Here is a 15,734-nt window from a genome sequence, read left to right as displayed (position 1 = left end):
AGAGAGAGAGAGAGAGAGAGAGAGAGAGAGAGAAAGTGTACTGCAGTCAACAAAGCTGGAATGAGTGGGGGATCCTAAGAGCCATCTAAGCCCTTTGACATCAGACACAGAGTTACAGGATTTGGATTTTGCACTGTGGCATTTTAGTCTTGCTTTGGTCCAGCATTTCCTCACTATGCCCACTTTCCTTCCTTTTGGGAAGGTAACGGATGTAGGATGCACAGCTTAGAATAAGCATTGGAGAAATAGGACTGTCAATCACATGGGACAATTTTCTTCAACAATAGGAAAATGAATGACACCTAGTCACGTGATCAACCAGGTGATTCTTTGCTGTTCTATTAGTAACTAGCCTCCACCTGGATCCCCCCCAGTATCCTGAGTATTATTTAGGCTCTAGTCCTACAATGAATAGAACACATCCATATGAAAAAGGCACCATGTATTTTAAATACTTCAATAGAATCTATTCTTGTGCTTAACACAGATCCTTCCCCTGAGGCCTAGCCCTGAGCTCTGTTTATCAGCCGATAGAATTCATCCTTACTATAAAGGTCACAAGTTCTACTATGTTTAAATGTGTCCAAAAAGTCTTTATTAAAAGTATTGAGGCCATAGAGAAAGCTCAGGGGATCTAAATTCAGTTCCCAGCACCCATATCAGAAAATTCATAGCCAGGCGGTGGTGGCGCACGCCTTTAATCCCAGCACTTGGGAGGCAGAGGCAGGTGGATTTCTGAGTTCGAGACCAGCCTCGTCTACAGAGTGAGTTCCAGGACAGCCAGGGCTACACAGAGAAACCCTGTCTCGAAAAGCCAAAAAAAAAATCATAAATACCTCTAACTTTAGTTCCAGGGGATCTGATGTCATTTTCTAGTTTGTACAAGTACCCATATATTTTCACACAGCTGTATGTGCATTCACATAAATACTTTTTTAAAAAAATTAAAAATAGCATATATATATATATATATATATATATATATATATATATATATAAATAAATACAATGATAAATTCTAAGGCTGTTTCATTGATTGAACCACAATATCAATTTGTTTTGTGGAATCAGCTGACTCATATTAACAATTTATTAAAGTTACTCTATAAACATTTCCCTTATGTTCTATAGCATAGTATGATAGTTAATCATCATCAACTGATTTGGAATCACCTGTGACACACCTCTGCATGTATCTTTGAGGGTGTCCAACGAGGATTGAGAATAGAAGAGCTATCCTGAATGTGAGTGGTGGCAGACCATGGGTTGGGATCCCCAAATAAATAAAAAGAAAGGGAGTGGGAGAGCCAGCCAGCGGGACACCAGCATCTACCTCTCTGCTTCCTGCCTGGACCAGTTATCTGATGTTCTCTCCACAGGTCTTCTGCACTGGAACGAAATTTACCCCTTCTTAAACATGAGGCAAAGTTCCTTTTCCCTTTCAGGTTGCTTCGATCAGGTATTGTGTCACAACAATGAAAAGGGTAATGAATACAGTTTCTCAAACCTGAGGCCCTTGGCTGAGAAGAGTCAATTATTTCAGTACTAAGGAAAGTCTAAATATAAACACTCTGCTTGGCAGTGTGCCACCAGATCGCCCTGTGTTTATTTCTTTGAGATTATCATAGAAATGAAAACATAATGAAAACTTCTACATTTAAGAGAGTTTGATGTGTAGCCCAGGCTGGCCTTGAACTCAAGATCCTCCTGCCTCTGCCTCCTTCAGCAAATCCTACCGGCGTGCGCCACCACAACTGGCTTCTGGGGGAACCACCATCCCTGACTTCAAGCTGTACTACAGAGCAATAGTGATAAAAACTGCATGGTATTGGTACAGAGACAGGCAGGAAGATCAATGGAATAGAATTGAAGACCCAGAAATGAACCCACACACCTATGGTCACTTGATCTTTGACAAAGGAGCTAAAACTGTCCAGTGGAAAAAGGACAGAATTTTCAACAAATGGTGCTGGTTCAACTGGAGGACAACATGTAAAAGAATGCAAATTAATCCATTCTTATCTCCTTGTACAAAGCTCAAGTCTAAGTGGATAAAGGACCTCGACATAAAACCAGATACACTAAAACGAATAGAAGAGAAGGTGGGGAAGAACCTCGAATACTTGGGCACAGGGGAAAAGTTGCTGAACAGAACACCAATGGCTTATGCTCTAAGATCAAGAATTGACAAATGGGACTTCATAAAATTGCAAAGTTTCTATAAGGCAAAGGACACTGTCAATAGGACAAAACAACAACCAACAAATTGGGAAAAGATCTTTACCATTCCTACATCTGATAAAGGGCTAATATCTAATATATACAAAGAACTCAAGAAATTAGACTCCAGACAACCAAATAACCCTATTAAAAATGGGGTATAGAGCTTAACAAAGAATTTTCAACTGAGGAAACCCAAATGGCCAAGAAGCACCTAAAGAAATGTTCAGTATCCTTAGTCATCCAGGGAAATGCAAATCAAAACAACCCTGAGATTCCACCTCACACCAGTCAGAATGGCTAAGATTAAAAACTCAGGTGATAGTAGATGCTGGTGAGGGTGTGGAGAAAGAGGAACACTCCTCCATTGTTGTTGGGACTGCAAGATGGTGCAACCACTTTGGAAATCAGCCTGGCGGTTCCTCAGAAAATTGGACATAGCATTACCTGAGGATCCAGCTATACCACTCCTGGGCATAAACCCAGAAGATGCTCTAACATATAACAAGGACATATGTTCAACTATGTTCATAGCAGCCTTATTTATAATAGCCAAAAGCTGGAAAGAACCCAGATGTCCTTCAACTGAGGAATGGGTACAAAAAATGTGGTACATTTACACAATGGAGTATTACTCAGCTATTAAAAACAATGAATTCGAGAAATTCCTAGGTAAATGGATGGAACTAGAAAATATCATCCTGAGTGAGGTAAGCCAATCACAAAAGAACATACATGGTGTTCATTCACTGATTATTGGATATTAGCCTAGACCTTGAAATACCCAAGATTCAACTCACAGGCCACATGAAGCTCATGATGAAGGAAGACCAAGTTGGGGGGGGGGTGCTTCGGTCCTTCTTAGAAGGAGCAACAAAATACTCAGGGGAGCAAATATGGAGACAAAGTGAGGGACAGAAACTGAAGGAGGGGCCGTCTGGAGACCATTCCACCTGGGTATCTATCCCATGTGCAGTCACCAAAGGTAGATGCTGATGTGGAAGTCAGGAAGTGCATGCTGATAAGAGCCTGATATAGATGTGTCCTTAGAGGTCTGCAAGAGTCTGACATATTCAGAGGTAGATGCTCACAGCTAACCATTGAACTGATCATGGGGTTCCCAATGGAGGAGTTAAGAGTGAAGACTGAAGGAGCTGAAAGAGTTTGTGGCCCCATGAGGAGAGCAACAATACCAACCAACCAGAGCTCCCAGGGTCTAAACTACCAGCCTGGGAGAACTTAGGGAGGGATCCCTGGCTCCAGCTGTATATGTAAGGGTGGAGGGCCCTGTGGGACATAGGTGGGAGAAGAGATCCTTGGTCTCATGAAAGCTGGATGCCCCAGTGGGTGGGAATTTGAGGGTGGGGAGGTGGGAGTGGGGGTAGGTAGGGGTACATCCACAGAGAAGCAGGAGGAGGGGTGAGGGGATAGGGAGTTCCTGGGGGAGTGGGTGGGGTAAGGGAATAACATATGAAATGTAAATAAAACATCCAATAAAAAAATTAAAAAAAAAGAAGAAAAAGAAGAGAGAGTTTGATGACAGTCATATAGCTGCATGGAACTCCAGCGCAGGACCTAGCTGTCTCTCCAAGCCCTGCTAGCCATTCTCAGCAATGCATACAGGACCACTGCCAACACAGTCCCACAGATGAAGATCTATGTAGTGCTAGGTCTGCTGCTAGCTCCAGTCAGTGCTGGCATCTTTTTGAAAGCTTCACTATCTTCTGAGTTGTCCTTCTGTCCCTATAAACCTTACTCCACACAATGGTAATTATCATCTTCATTTAAAAATTATTTTTACAGTGCTGGGGCTTAAAAACATGACAGTTTTACTGCAAAGCCCTGTTCCTGTTCTCTCTCTCTCTCTCTCTCTCTCTCTCTCTCTCTCTCTCTCTCTCTTTCCTTCCCTCCCTCCCTCCCTCCCCCCCGTGTGAATATACATTACTTTTGAAGTAATAAGTGACTAATAATTTCCATTTTAGATACCGAAAGAGTAATAAGTCCAAGGAAAAGGAAACCCTTGCCTAAGTAAAAGAGTGATTTAGTCTGGACTCTAGGCCCTGTGACTTCTACGCCAGTGTTTATTAGACTTCTCCTACACTACCCAAGGCTGAGTCACTGCTGTTACTTCTAAGGTAACAATTCAATATTCTTAAACATGCTCTTCAGAGCTTCAAGCTACCTTTTGTGCTGTTGAGTATTTTGCTATAAATTAAGAATTCTAGAATAAATTAATCCCACATATGGCTTTTTCTTCATAATCCTCAAATGCAACCCAAAATGAAGGCCTCTCAAATCATTTAACATTTCTCAACCATTATCTGTAGAGGAATTTTAATTCAGAACATGGTTGCTCTGCCAAGAGATCACATCTCAAGACCATGTAGGTCTGTATGATCTGGCTGGAATATAGACATACCTTTAATCCCAGGAGACAGAGGCCAAGCAGATCTCTGAGTTCACGGCGAGCATGGTATAGAATAAGTTTCAGGTAAGAGAAAGTTTAGGTCCAGGCGTGGTGGTATACACCTTTAACCCCAGCACTCAGGAGACAGAAGTATGTAGATCTCTGAGTTCTAGTAAATTTGATTAAGTTGGTGAAGTTGATTAAGGCAGTTGAGTTTATGACAATTCCGTTTATAGAATACAGAGGCAGGCTTTACTGGGAGAGTTTTACAGACAGAGGTTGAAGAGAGAACAAGCTAAACACAGGTAAAGACAGAATGATCCAGAGAATGACAAGCCAGAAGATTAGAACATACTGACAAAGTTAGTATGAGGCTAAGCAGAACAATTCAGTCAGAAATTGAAAAAAGCCAATTTGAATCAGACAGTGTGGAGAGAAGTTTTGAGCCAGAACAGCTGAGGTGACCAGCCACCCAGAGTTTAGAAAGAGCTAGAAAGGGTGAGCGTATTCAGCTGTAAGTCTCAGAGGCTGAAGACATTCTAGGCCTAGATAAGATTATATGGAGGCTAGAAGTCTCCAGGCTTAGGTTAGCAGACAGATGCAGTAAACCTCCGAGATAACGATTATACCAGGCAAATAAAAGCTACTTTTACAGTTATCTACTACTTCCCTCACCCTGGCTAACATTTCCATTCATTCCTACTAGCCCTAACCATATTCCTCCTGATTATATTGCAAGAAAGTGATTTTTCCTTCCTACGTTCCTTCATTCATTCACATCAGAAAAGCGGAGAGGCACATATATCCCACAGTGAAGCACCCAGGGCAGCTCAAAGGTTCAAAGTCAGCTCCTAAAGGCCGTGATATAAGATCTTGAATGACCTGTAGGGAACAAGCAGTGAGCTGAGTAGAGATGAGTAGGAGGACAAGGTAGGAAAAAGATCACTGATGACTAGGGAAAAGAAGACATGGAGCCAAGAAGCACAGCTAGATCCTAGTGTAGCCAGCTCTTTCTGGAAGGTTTTCTTCATTTTTTTTCCATCCAAAGGTGTTCCTCCTTTGAATTCCTACCACACAATTGTGCAGTTCCTGTATAATAGCACTAAACAAGAAGTATCGTTTATGTTAACTTAGTTCTCACTTCCCCATTGGACCCTAAGACGACTGTGTATGCCTATTAGTATCTCCTCAGCTTTACCACAGTGTCGACATCTGCTAACCACAGAAATGCGTATTTAATAAATGAATGAAAGAATTAAGTCAAAGTAAGTTTTGGTGGCAAAATATTTGAATTTTAATTTACAAAGCCTTATGCAAAATATTTACTGTATAAAAGTTGAATGACTATGTTTTCTATATTGAACATATTTAACCATGTATTAAACTGTAACAAGGGAAACAGTAAATATTAATTATAACTCAATTGTTAATGCTGTAAGTAAGTATCAACTTGTAGAACTTAGGATTCATTTCATTTATAGTTATAAACTCTGGATAATAAACTTTACCATGGGATCGTTTCGATTTATTTTGTTCAAATAGCTTTTCAACTTTTTTTATTAGTTCTTCTCTAATATTTTCCAGATATTTTCGTTCTTCCTTTACTTGTTTCATTTGTTCAATAATCTTCTCTCCTAGAGAGATTATAATGAACAGTTATCAATTCTGAAAAGCTAAAAGATATTTCATATCCCAAAAGACAGAGTTTAAAACCCAAAAGCGAAAAAAACCCCAAAAGCATGTAAACAACAAGACTAAAATAAACTCAAGACATGTTTTGCTTTCTGTTCTTAACCACTATGAGAAAATGGAGGAGACATTTTGATTTGCATGAATTTATAAAACACATATTTCTTCTGCATTTATGTATATGTGTGAAACTAGGTAGTCAGGTTTAAGTTACTTTTGAATTTTTTAGGTTATTTATTTGGGGCCCAAAGTTACTGTACTTATATCTTACATGGAAAATGCATGTTTGAGAATGAAATATTAATGACTAGCTAATACTAATATTAGCTATTAATTAGATAATATTAATATAATATTGTAACCAACATAAAATTAATATAATGTAGCTTTTTGTTATAGTAAAATATAACAAAATTTACCATTCGACTTTTTTCAGTGTACAATTAAGTTGCATTAATTTACCTGCAGTGTTGTATAACCATTCCCACCATCCATCTCCATAACTTGAAAAAGTATTCATGAGCTGAAACTTTTGGGCCATTAAACAATAATTCCTTATTGACATAGTTAACTTTGCCTCACACAGAAATATCTATACTCATGATATCACAAATACTTACTCTCAATTTTTAATAAAGAGGTATCAGTTAATCTTGAAGAAACTCTTTGAGAAGGAAATGAAGGAAAGTCAATCAGATCTGGTAGGGCGATGTGCTCCCTGTGACACACCTGTAAGCAAGCGTGAGAATGAACAGAACCTGACAGGATGAAGCACTCTTCTGTGTTGTCTACACGTCTGCTAATGCATACCAGCAATGTCCTGTTTACTGTATAATGAAGCACGCCCAATTTTATATTTACAGCTATAGGTTATTTCTTATGTCTCGCCTCTCCACTTCACTAACACTGGGACATCTTATGAAGACAGTATAAACAAAAACTTTAAGAATTCATTATCTTTCTTCCAAATGTGATTTCTTTTCAAGAGTCTTAGTGGCTTGATATAATAGCTTCTTAACGTTTTAAGATGACTACTGATGTTTTTCTCTGAGTTAATTTTAATAATTTATACTTGCCAAGAAAATTGATGAGTCTATTGCATTTTCAAAATGTTAGCATATCATTTTGTATCTTATTCTTATACGCCCTAGCTCCACTGTTTGTTTATATTTTCTCCTCCTCCTCTTCCTCTCCTTCGTACTCCTATTCTTCCTCTTTCTCCTCCTCCTTCTTTTCCTCCTTGTTTTCGTATTTATATACGTGCTTTTGTGTGTGGTATATGCCCACAGAGGTCAGAGGACAACTTGCAGAACTCAGTTCTTTCCTTCCATCAAGCGGGTCCTGGTGTCATCAGGCTTGATGGCAAGCATCGAAACCTGCTGAGTCAGCTTGTCAGTTCCGGTCTCAATTTTCCTATTTTTACCTGTTCTTGTTAATTCAAGCCTTGCCATGTTGATGTTTTTCTCATTATTTTTATAGATTTTAAATTGTTTTCAATTCTGCTAGGTTTTTAATTCTCTAATTTACTAGTTACAACTTTTAAATTAAGTATTATTCATATTTTGTTTTCTTTTGAGAGTAAGTTATTGAATCAAGTTCCTACAAGATAATGGAAATTAGAATTTCTCCATACATCTTTCCAAATACCATAAAAGGAAGGCAGGTAACTTATATATATAGCATAAGATCACAGAATCCTGCAACTGTAAGAGTAAACTTATCATGTAGCCAGGAACTCTCATTTGAGTAGAGTTAGATGCACTTTATATTAGATAACACTACACACAGATACCATAGAAATGCCAACTATGGTGCATTTTAGAGAGGCAAGACTCCACCAAGAGCAAAAAGATTTGAATGAGAGGGTCTAAAAACAAGGACTTTGTAGTAAAAGCAATTTAAGCTTATCCCCAAATAGCTTACAATAAATGAGATTCATACTATTGTTATTTTATTTGGCTTTGACAATTACTGAGGGGTCACCCCTAATCTACTCTTCTAACTAGGCCTGGCTCCCTCCCAAGTGATGTACTCCAGATACTTGCTGTTTCTCCTGGCCATGTGCTCATGCTTTCTCTTCTTTCACCTCTCTCTCTCTCTCTCTCTCTCTCTCTCTCTCTCTCTCTCTCTCTCTCTCCCTCCCTCCCTCCCTCCCTCCCTCCCTCCCTCTCTCCCTCCCTCCCTCCCTCTCTCCCTCTCTCTAAGTTCTTCCTCCTCCTTCTCCTTCTCCTCCTCCAATCAAGTCACTCTGGAACCACCTACCTCTAATCCCTCCAGTAACTGGCTGTAGCCAATTTTATTTAAGTAATCGTTTTAAATCAAGGAACAAAGTTTGCACAACAAAAGCTTGTAACAATCAACTAATACTGTATACCCTGTCAACTCACTCAAGAAATCTCTTCTAAAGACCTGAAGTAGTGAAATACATCTGTCAGCAAATTCAGTTACAAACTAGCTACTAAAACTGACAAAGGTTAAAGTACCTTTAAAATAGTGATCTAAAAAGCTGTTGTAGATATTGTTTTCATCCTACTCATTTGGGCATATTATCTCATCATGAAAGCAGAAACAAAAATTGAATCACCAGTGGTAATACTGATATTATAAGAAAATATTTATGGCATTATAAATAAAGACTTATATATTTAATCTGTAGCTCAGTTTTAATTTCTCTATTAATATTATGTTGCAATGCTACATTTAGATAAAATTTTTATTAATCATACCAGTTTGGCTTGCCTTCTATTGATGGTTGTATTACCATCCTCCTCATCCTCATCATTATTTTTCCAAAGAAATGGACTTAAAAGAAAACAACAGATTTGAAAGAAATATTAAAACTTGATTCCATGAGTATTAGTATCTACTATTCATATATGAATGATTGTTTTGATGTTATATAAACACAAATATAACTTTAAAATTGTTTAATGTCAGCCTCAAGGCTAGGTGGGTGGTTTGTATCAGTGTCCTAACATTTTCCCTGGCTGAAGCAGAGGACCGCTTGAGCCCAGGAGTTTAGGACCAGCCTGGGCATCATAGGAAGACTCTGATTTATATATAAAAAGAATCATGATGAGCTGTATGTTTTCTTTCAAACTAATTAATGGTCAACATAAACTACATTTAATATGAATAGTAAAATAAGACATCACTATGGATCTATGATAAGATTAAAAATTATTAGAAATATAATTCTCTAGTGAATATAAGTCTCTTGCTTATGTAATTGTTGCTTAATTTGAAAAGACTGTAATATAAATCATTGTATAAATACATTCTTTTCCTTACACTACAGAGTAGAATATATGTAATCAACATTTATACTAATTACCTTTTTAGGTTCCCAAAATAATCATTTGACTCTTCCAATGATCCTGGCAACTTGGAATTTCCAAAGTGACTTTGTGTAGGCTGGCTTTCCTCAGCTGATGTTTATGTTCATGCAATGGAAAATGAAATTCAAATATTGGGAAAACAGTAAAAATAAGCATATGTATATATTATAACCTTATTTCATGAACTTTGTAAATGTAAATTCATATTTCCCAGAATAAGCTTTACAATATAATTCAACAGTTTGTATGGATAAAAGATTCTTTAATGAACTATCCTGGCCTCCTTGGACACTGCATGAATGTGCTACACATATATGTAGGCAAAACACTAAGACACTAAGACATATAAGCAAATAAACCAGAACTTGTTTTCAATGTGAAGTTGTATGATTTTAATTTTAATTTAGCTCCCACTCATTTCCCACTCGATATTGGCAATGTCAAGCAAACAGGAGTTTTCAAACTGATCTAATTAATATTAAGTGAATCAAACTTAGACATAATAGCTGCTTAAAAGTCATAGTAAAACTCTACTCTGCTCACCTGCCTCAACCAACAAAGAAATGACAATGCAAAAATCTACAGATCTGTGGGTCCGTGCTGATAGGAGTATAAGACACTGGTCATTCCTACTGCCAACACAAAGCATGAGACATAGCATCATGTGATACCGATGCATTTCATAACATGAGACCTTCTTTATATTTACTCTTGAAAATGATAAGAATGTTTTGTGAAAATATTCAGATTCACAGAAAAGGAGTAACTCTGAAACTAAGATTTGTACTGTGAGTTGTTTGTGACAAAGTTAAGAGAAATTTAAGGAAAGAAATGGCACGTGAAGGTGCAGAGTACTAATAATGCATATAATAGTTTTACCCAACAGTGAAAATTCAATATGCCCCTAGTTCAGTGCTATAAACATGGGATTTAATAAAACACAGCTCAAGTCCTGGCACTGCCTTAGCAGGTATGACTTCCCTGTTTCCTCTTTAAAGTGCCAGAGTGGTGAAGCATACTTTCCAAGCCTTAAAAATCCCTGACTTCAAGATCTGATTTCAATCCCAACTGTTATTTTTCTAGATCAGGCCTATGATGTCCAAGTCTATTCTTACTGTTGCCCAAAATGTGTTTCTAGGACTGAAATTCAATCATGTTACCCTTGCTAAATACTCCAGGTGGCTACTATTGTCCACTGAATTCTTTAGTTTGTATACAGAGTCCTTAAAATTCCTTAGTTACCTCTCCAGAAACACGAGTTCATGGTACATGTTCATCCTCTCTCCTCATACTACAATGGTAAAAAATGCTTGACTAAAATGACCTTGTTAACTAAATCCTCAAAGTCCTACTCATATCCTGATTGTATGAAGAAAGCATTCTGGAGGTATTCATGTCAGCATTTTAAGTTTGATTTTGGAGCATGACATTTCATCTCTCCCTTTCTTCCTTTAATAAATATACCCTCCAAACATACACTTTACATGTTCTCACCAGCCATGTTTGTCTAATGAAGATAATTCACATTCAGAAAGAAACTGAATGGGTAAATCAGAAGGAAAGAAACAATTTCAGATCTTTTCTTCTATACAAAATAGACTAATAGAATATTTTCAAGAAATGCCTTTGTATACTAACCTAGACAATAAAAAATTATAAATTCCTTCTTGTTGGATGAAAAGAAACACAAATGAAAATTCCTTGCTATGACAATAAATATCTATATTACAAAGATTCATCCAAATTAAATCAATGACTCAAAACATATAGCTTGAAAATTTTCAAAACTATATTTGGCTAAGCATAAAACTGTGGATGGCTATTACTCACACCCAGCTTATTGACAAAACCTTCTTCTTCTTCTTTTTTTTTTTTTTTTTTTTTGGTTTTTTGAGACAGGGTTTCTCTGTATTGCTCTGGCTGTCCTGGAACTCACTCTGTAGACCAGGCTGGCCTCGAACTCAGAAATCCGCCTACCTCTGCCTCCCAAGTGCTGGGATTAAAGGCGTGCGCCACCACTGCCCGGCTTGACAAAACCTTCTAAATAAAGAAATATCAAGATACCCAGTCCATGGCTGGGAAGACATGGTAGCATTCATGGCTGTAGAGGAGGCTTGTGCTCTTGAGGCAAGAGCTGGTGGCAGTGGCTTGTTACATGGAAATGACCAGGAAGCCAAGAGCTTGTGGCAAAAGTGGAGGCAAAATACAAACATCAAGCCCTGCTACACCAATGGTTTTATGTTTGACTGCTAGGCCTCACACCCAAGCTTCCGTAATTTCCTAAAAGAATGCCACAAGCTGGGGACAGGTGTTCACACATGTATTTGTGGAAGGCATCCACATTCAAGCTATCACCATCACCATAGGCTAATGGTCCAAAGGTTCCACAAACTTCCTAAAAATACCAACAGCAGTTGGGGACAATAATCTTTAAAAAGATTTCACACACACACACACACACACACACACACACACACATTCTCACAATTTGACAAGTTACTTCTGAGTAGTAGAATCATTTATTCTTGATACACACTTTAGTTCTTTAGTTTCTGGAACTTTAAAGAACTAGCATACATTAACACCTCATTTGTTTGTTTTTTAAAGATTTATTGATTTTATTTATATGAGTATACTGTAGCTGTCTTCAGATATACCAAAAGAGGGCATACAGATGACTGTGAGCCACCATGTGGTTGCTGGGAGTTGAACTCAGGTCCTCTGAAAGAGCAGTCAGTGTTTTTAACTGCTGAGCCATCTCATCTGCCCCTTAACACCTCATTTGAATTGCAGGAATTTTTGTTTTTAAAAAAGAACCAGAAATTAACCTGAAGAACCCAGAGTATTTCTAGGCACTGGTCTGCTGCCCCATCTTACTGCTTGTCCCAAGGCCTTACAATCTTTTCAGCTGCAGGAAAACCACGTGGCCTGCGTGAGCCCTGTAAATAAAGGTTGAGATAAGATCCCTTCCTTTAGAATAGCCTTAAGCCTGTACCAACATCCTGCTATCCACCACATCCTGGGCTCAAGAACTAACCCTTAATTTTCAAATTCCTTCATTATTATCCCCTGACATCTGCTTGTGGGCTTATGCTTCAAAAGGAGACTACTCTTGCCTGTTCAAGGTCCTGTTTCCAGCTCTGAGCCTGACCGTGACCCTCACTGGTTAGAAGCATTTTTCTGCAGTGAATAAAGTTGCTTTTTGTTTATTTCTGACTTTGGTGGTCCTTTCCTCATTACTTGTGTGCCCCATTACCCCAACATAACCCAATTTGAGAACCACATGTGTGTTGGCAAAAAGAGTCAGCAGACAAAGGCACTCATCAAATGTGAAGACTTGAGTTTAAACCCCTGGAACCAGCACAGTGAAAAGAGAGGACCCAGTCTTACAAGTTGTTCTCTGACCTCCACATACACAAAGAGAAATAAATAAAGGCAAAATAACTACATTTGTGAGGAATCTGTGTAATTTAACATTATCATCAAGTTTTTAAAAAGTTTGTGCAGTTTTATGTAGAATGTGAAATAATTACACAACTTAAAAGTTCTATGTAGAGCAATTACACCTATATTAGGCACTCTACCTTGTACCATTCAGAAATACTGGATTTTACTGTGAATGTTTTAATTTTTTCTGTAGTTTTTAAGGGAATTACCATGAATGACAGATACATGCCAAGATTCCCACTGAGTATCTATGTCACTGGCATCAATTAATACTAAATATTAATGCAGGCAATATTAAATGAAGTTGTTGAGGGATGATTTTGCACAGTGTGCATTCATTCAGATGCTGATTACAGTGTCCAGATATCTGATTGCAGCCCAGACATCTACACTGTCAAACATCTCTTATCTCAATGATGTGTGAAAAAAAAATGGTTTCCATTACCTCTGATTGGTTAATAAAGAGCTCATCAGCCAATTTGGAATTTCAAATCTCAAGTGGGGATCTCAGAGACATGGGGATGAAGGAGAAGAAATAGAGGGAGAATGAAAGAAGACAGAGGGAGGAAGGGAAGAAAGAAAGAAGGAGGGAGAGAGACAGAGAGAGGAGATTCAACATGAGCATTCGCCATGAGCAGGTCACAGGGAAGTTGCCATGAGGACACTGATGAAGCAGGAGCAATCAGGACAAGACTAAGACGGCAAATATGGGGCACGTGGCTAGATAGTAGGCAGCACAGACAGGTTACAATAGCTCAGTATCTGCCCAGAAACAGTGCAAGGAGCTTGTAATAAATATAGGGTCTCCATGTCTTTATCTGGGAGTTAGTAGGCACAAAAAAGCCAGAATTAACTTTACAAGAAGTGATATTTGAAGTATCATCTGGTATACAATAAATTGAGATGGTAAGAAATATAATTTTACAAAGCAATATCCTGCAGCTGTAATGGATACTGTCATTAGTTTGGGGGAGATGTACTTCACTTGTATCTACTATACTGTTTTTCCCTTGCACAGCTTATTTGCCTATGAAATATGATGAAAATGTTCAACTGACATTTTACTACAAAGCTTTCTTTCTGTAAACTTAATTTCAATTAAAGCATTTTGGTTATTTGGCACTTTGTGAGCATGTGTGCATGTAGGTGCACCAGTGTGTATGGGTGTGTGTACACATGTACATGTGGAGACCAGAGCCAATCTTAGGTGTGCTTCTTCAAGTGCCATCTACCTCTGTGTGTGCCTTTAAAGAACTATTTTATTTTAAATTATGTGTGTCTGTGTGAGTATGCAGAGGAGTGCAAGTGTCTGTGGAGGCCAGAAGAGGACAGCAGATCTCCTGGACTGGAGATATAAAGATCAGCCTGATGTGGATGGTAGAAACTAAACTCAAGTGCTCTGCAGGAACAGCAGACACCATCTCTGAGTCATCTTTCTAGTTCTGACCACTGTGTTTTGAGATAGCTCCCTGACTTGCAGCTCAGCAGGTAGGCAGGTCTAGGTAGGCTAGAAAATCCCAAGGATCTACCTGTCTGATTTCTGAATGCTGAAGTCCAAGTGCATACCATCATGCCCAACTTCTTTTGTTGTTTTGTTTTACCCAGACTCTGTAAACTGAATGTGGGTCCTTATGTTTGCAAGTCTAACACATTACACTCTAACTGCCTCCAAAGCTCTTAATTCATTTTTAACAAACTATTTCATTGTTTTCTTGTTCCCACTTAGTCATTTTAAAGCCCTACTTGAACTATAGCTTTCTTTGCCTGTATCTGTAAGGTTAGATTTGCCCAAAATTTGCATATAGGCTTGATTGCTCAAATTTATTATATATAAGAAACTCTTGTCTTTCCCATTTTAGTTGAAATTACCTTCTTCCTGATTTGTAAAGTCTCTCCATGTATTTTCCAACAAACTTGGATCTCGAGATTCATCCTTTGACAAAGATACACTATCTGGTCTGTGGATTATTCCATTAATCTCTGTAGTATCGTCAATACTCTGCTGTTCATCTAGAGTAACTGTTGATGCTGAATAAACATTTCCTAAGTGATCTATTACAGGAAGCAAATATAATTCTGGTTGAAGAGCCTAAAACATAGGAGATTTTTTTAAAGGTCAAAACCAACAAAATCTACTTTACGTTTTCAAATTACTGTGAGTTTAAGATTACAGTACATACATATGGAGGAGCAAATGATTTGAGCTTCAGTTCTGATTCTTGCTTTTCCTTTACCTAGAGTTGATACATAAGAAAAAAATTAAATCGTCCATAATATTTTTCAATTATTTTCTCTGTGCTATTCTATGGAAGACATACAGCATATCAACAAAAGCAACTATGGCTGGATCACAGAGAATGTACAATCCAATCCTACTTCTATTCACTGAAGCAAACATAACTGACACTCTATGTCTAATATTAATTACGGTAAGCATCTGCATGGGCATCAGTGTGCATGTGTACTATTCTGTGTGTAGTACATACATGAGCTCAGTTAATCTTCACACTGTCATGCGATGGGTATGAACCTCATCTGTACTTTATAGACAGGGAGGCAGAGGCATCAACAATTCTGTAACTTTCTCAGATGATATAACTGGCTAGAATTTATGCCCACAGTGTCTTCTATTT

At 38.0% G+C, this 15,734-nt stretch overlaps 1 protein-coding gene across 1 annotated transcript in view; it reads right to left on the bottom strand.

Moving 5' to 3' along the window:
* Positions 1-15,734, bottom strand: part of Spata1 (spermatogenesis associated 1) — a 36,858-nt gene that overhangs the window by 8,602 nt on the left and 12,522 nt on the right. The window contains exons 5-10 of the mRNA XM_028788105.1: positions 15,282-15,335; positions 14,971-15,190; positions 9,651-9,744; positions 9,043-9,118; positions 6,937-7,045; positions 6,136-6,261 (exon numbers count right to left, since the gene is read on the bottom strand). Coding sequence (XP_028643938.1) covers positions 6,136-6,261; positions 6,937-7,045; positions 9,043-9,118; positions 9,651-9,744; positions 14,971-15,190; positions 15,282-15,335 — 679 coding nt within the window. The remainder of the gene's footprint in view (positions 1-6,135; positions 6,262-6,936; positions 7,046-9,042; positions 9,119-9,650; positions 9,745-14,970; positions 15,191-15,281; positions 15,336-15,734) is intronic.

Source organism: Grammomys surdaster, unplaced genomic scaffold (assembly GCF_004785775.1).
Source record: "Grammomys surdaster isolate TR1022 unplaced genomic scaffold, NIH_TR_1.0 125701, whole genome shotgun sequence".
In the NCBI taxonomy this organism is placed as follows: domain Eukaryota; kingdom Metazoa; phylum Chordata; class Mammalia; order Rodentia; family Muridae; genus Grammomys; species Grammomys surdaster.
The sequence above is the reverse complement of the archived record's forward strand: the minus strand, read 5'-3'. Positions and strand labels throughout refer to the sequence as shown.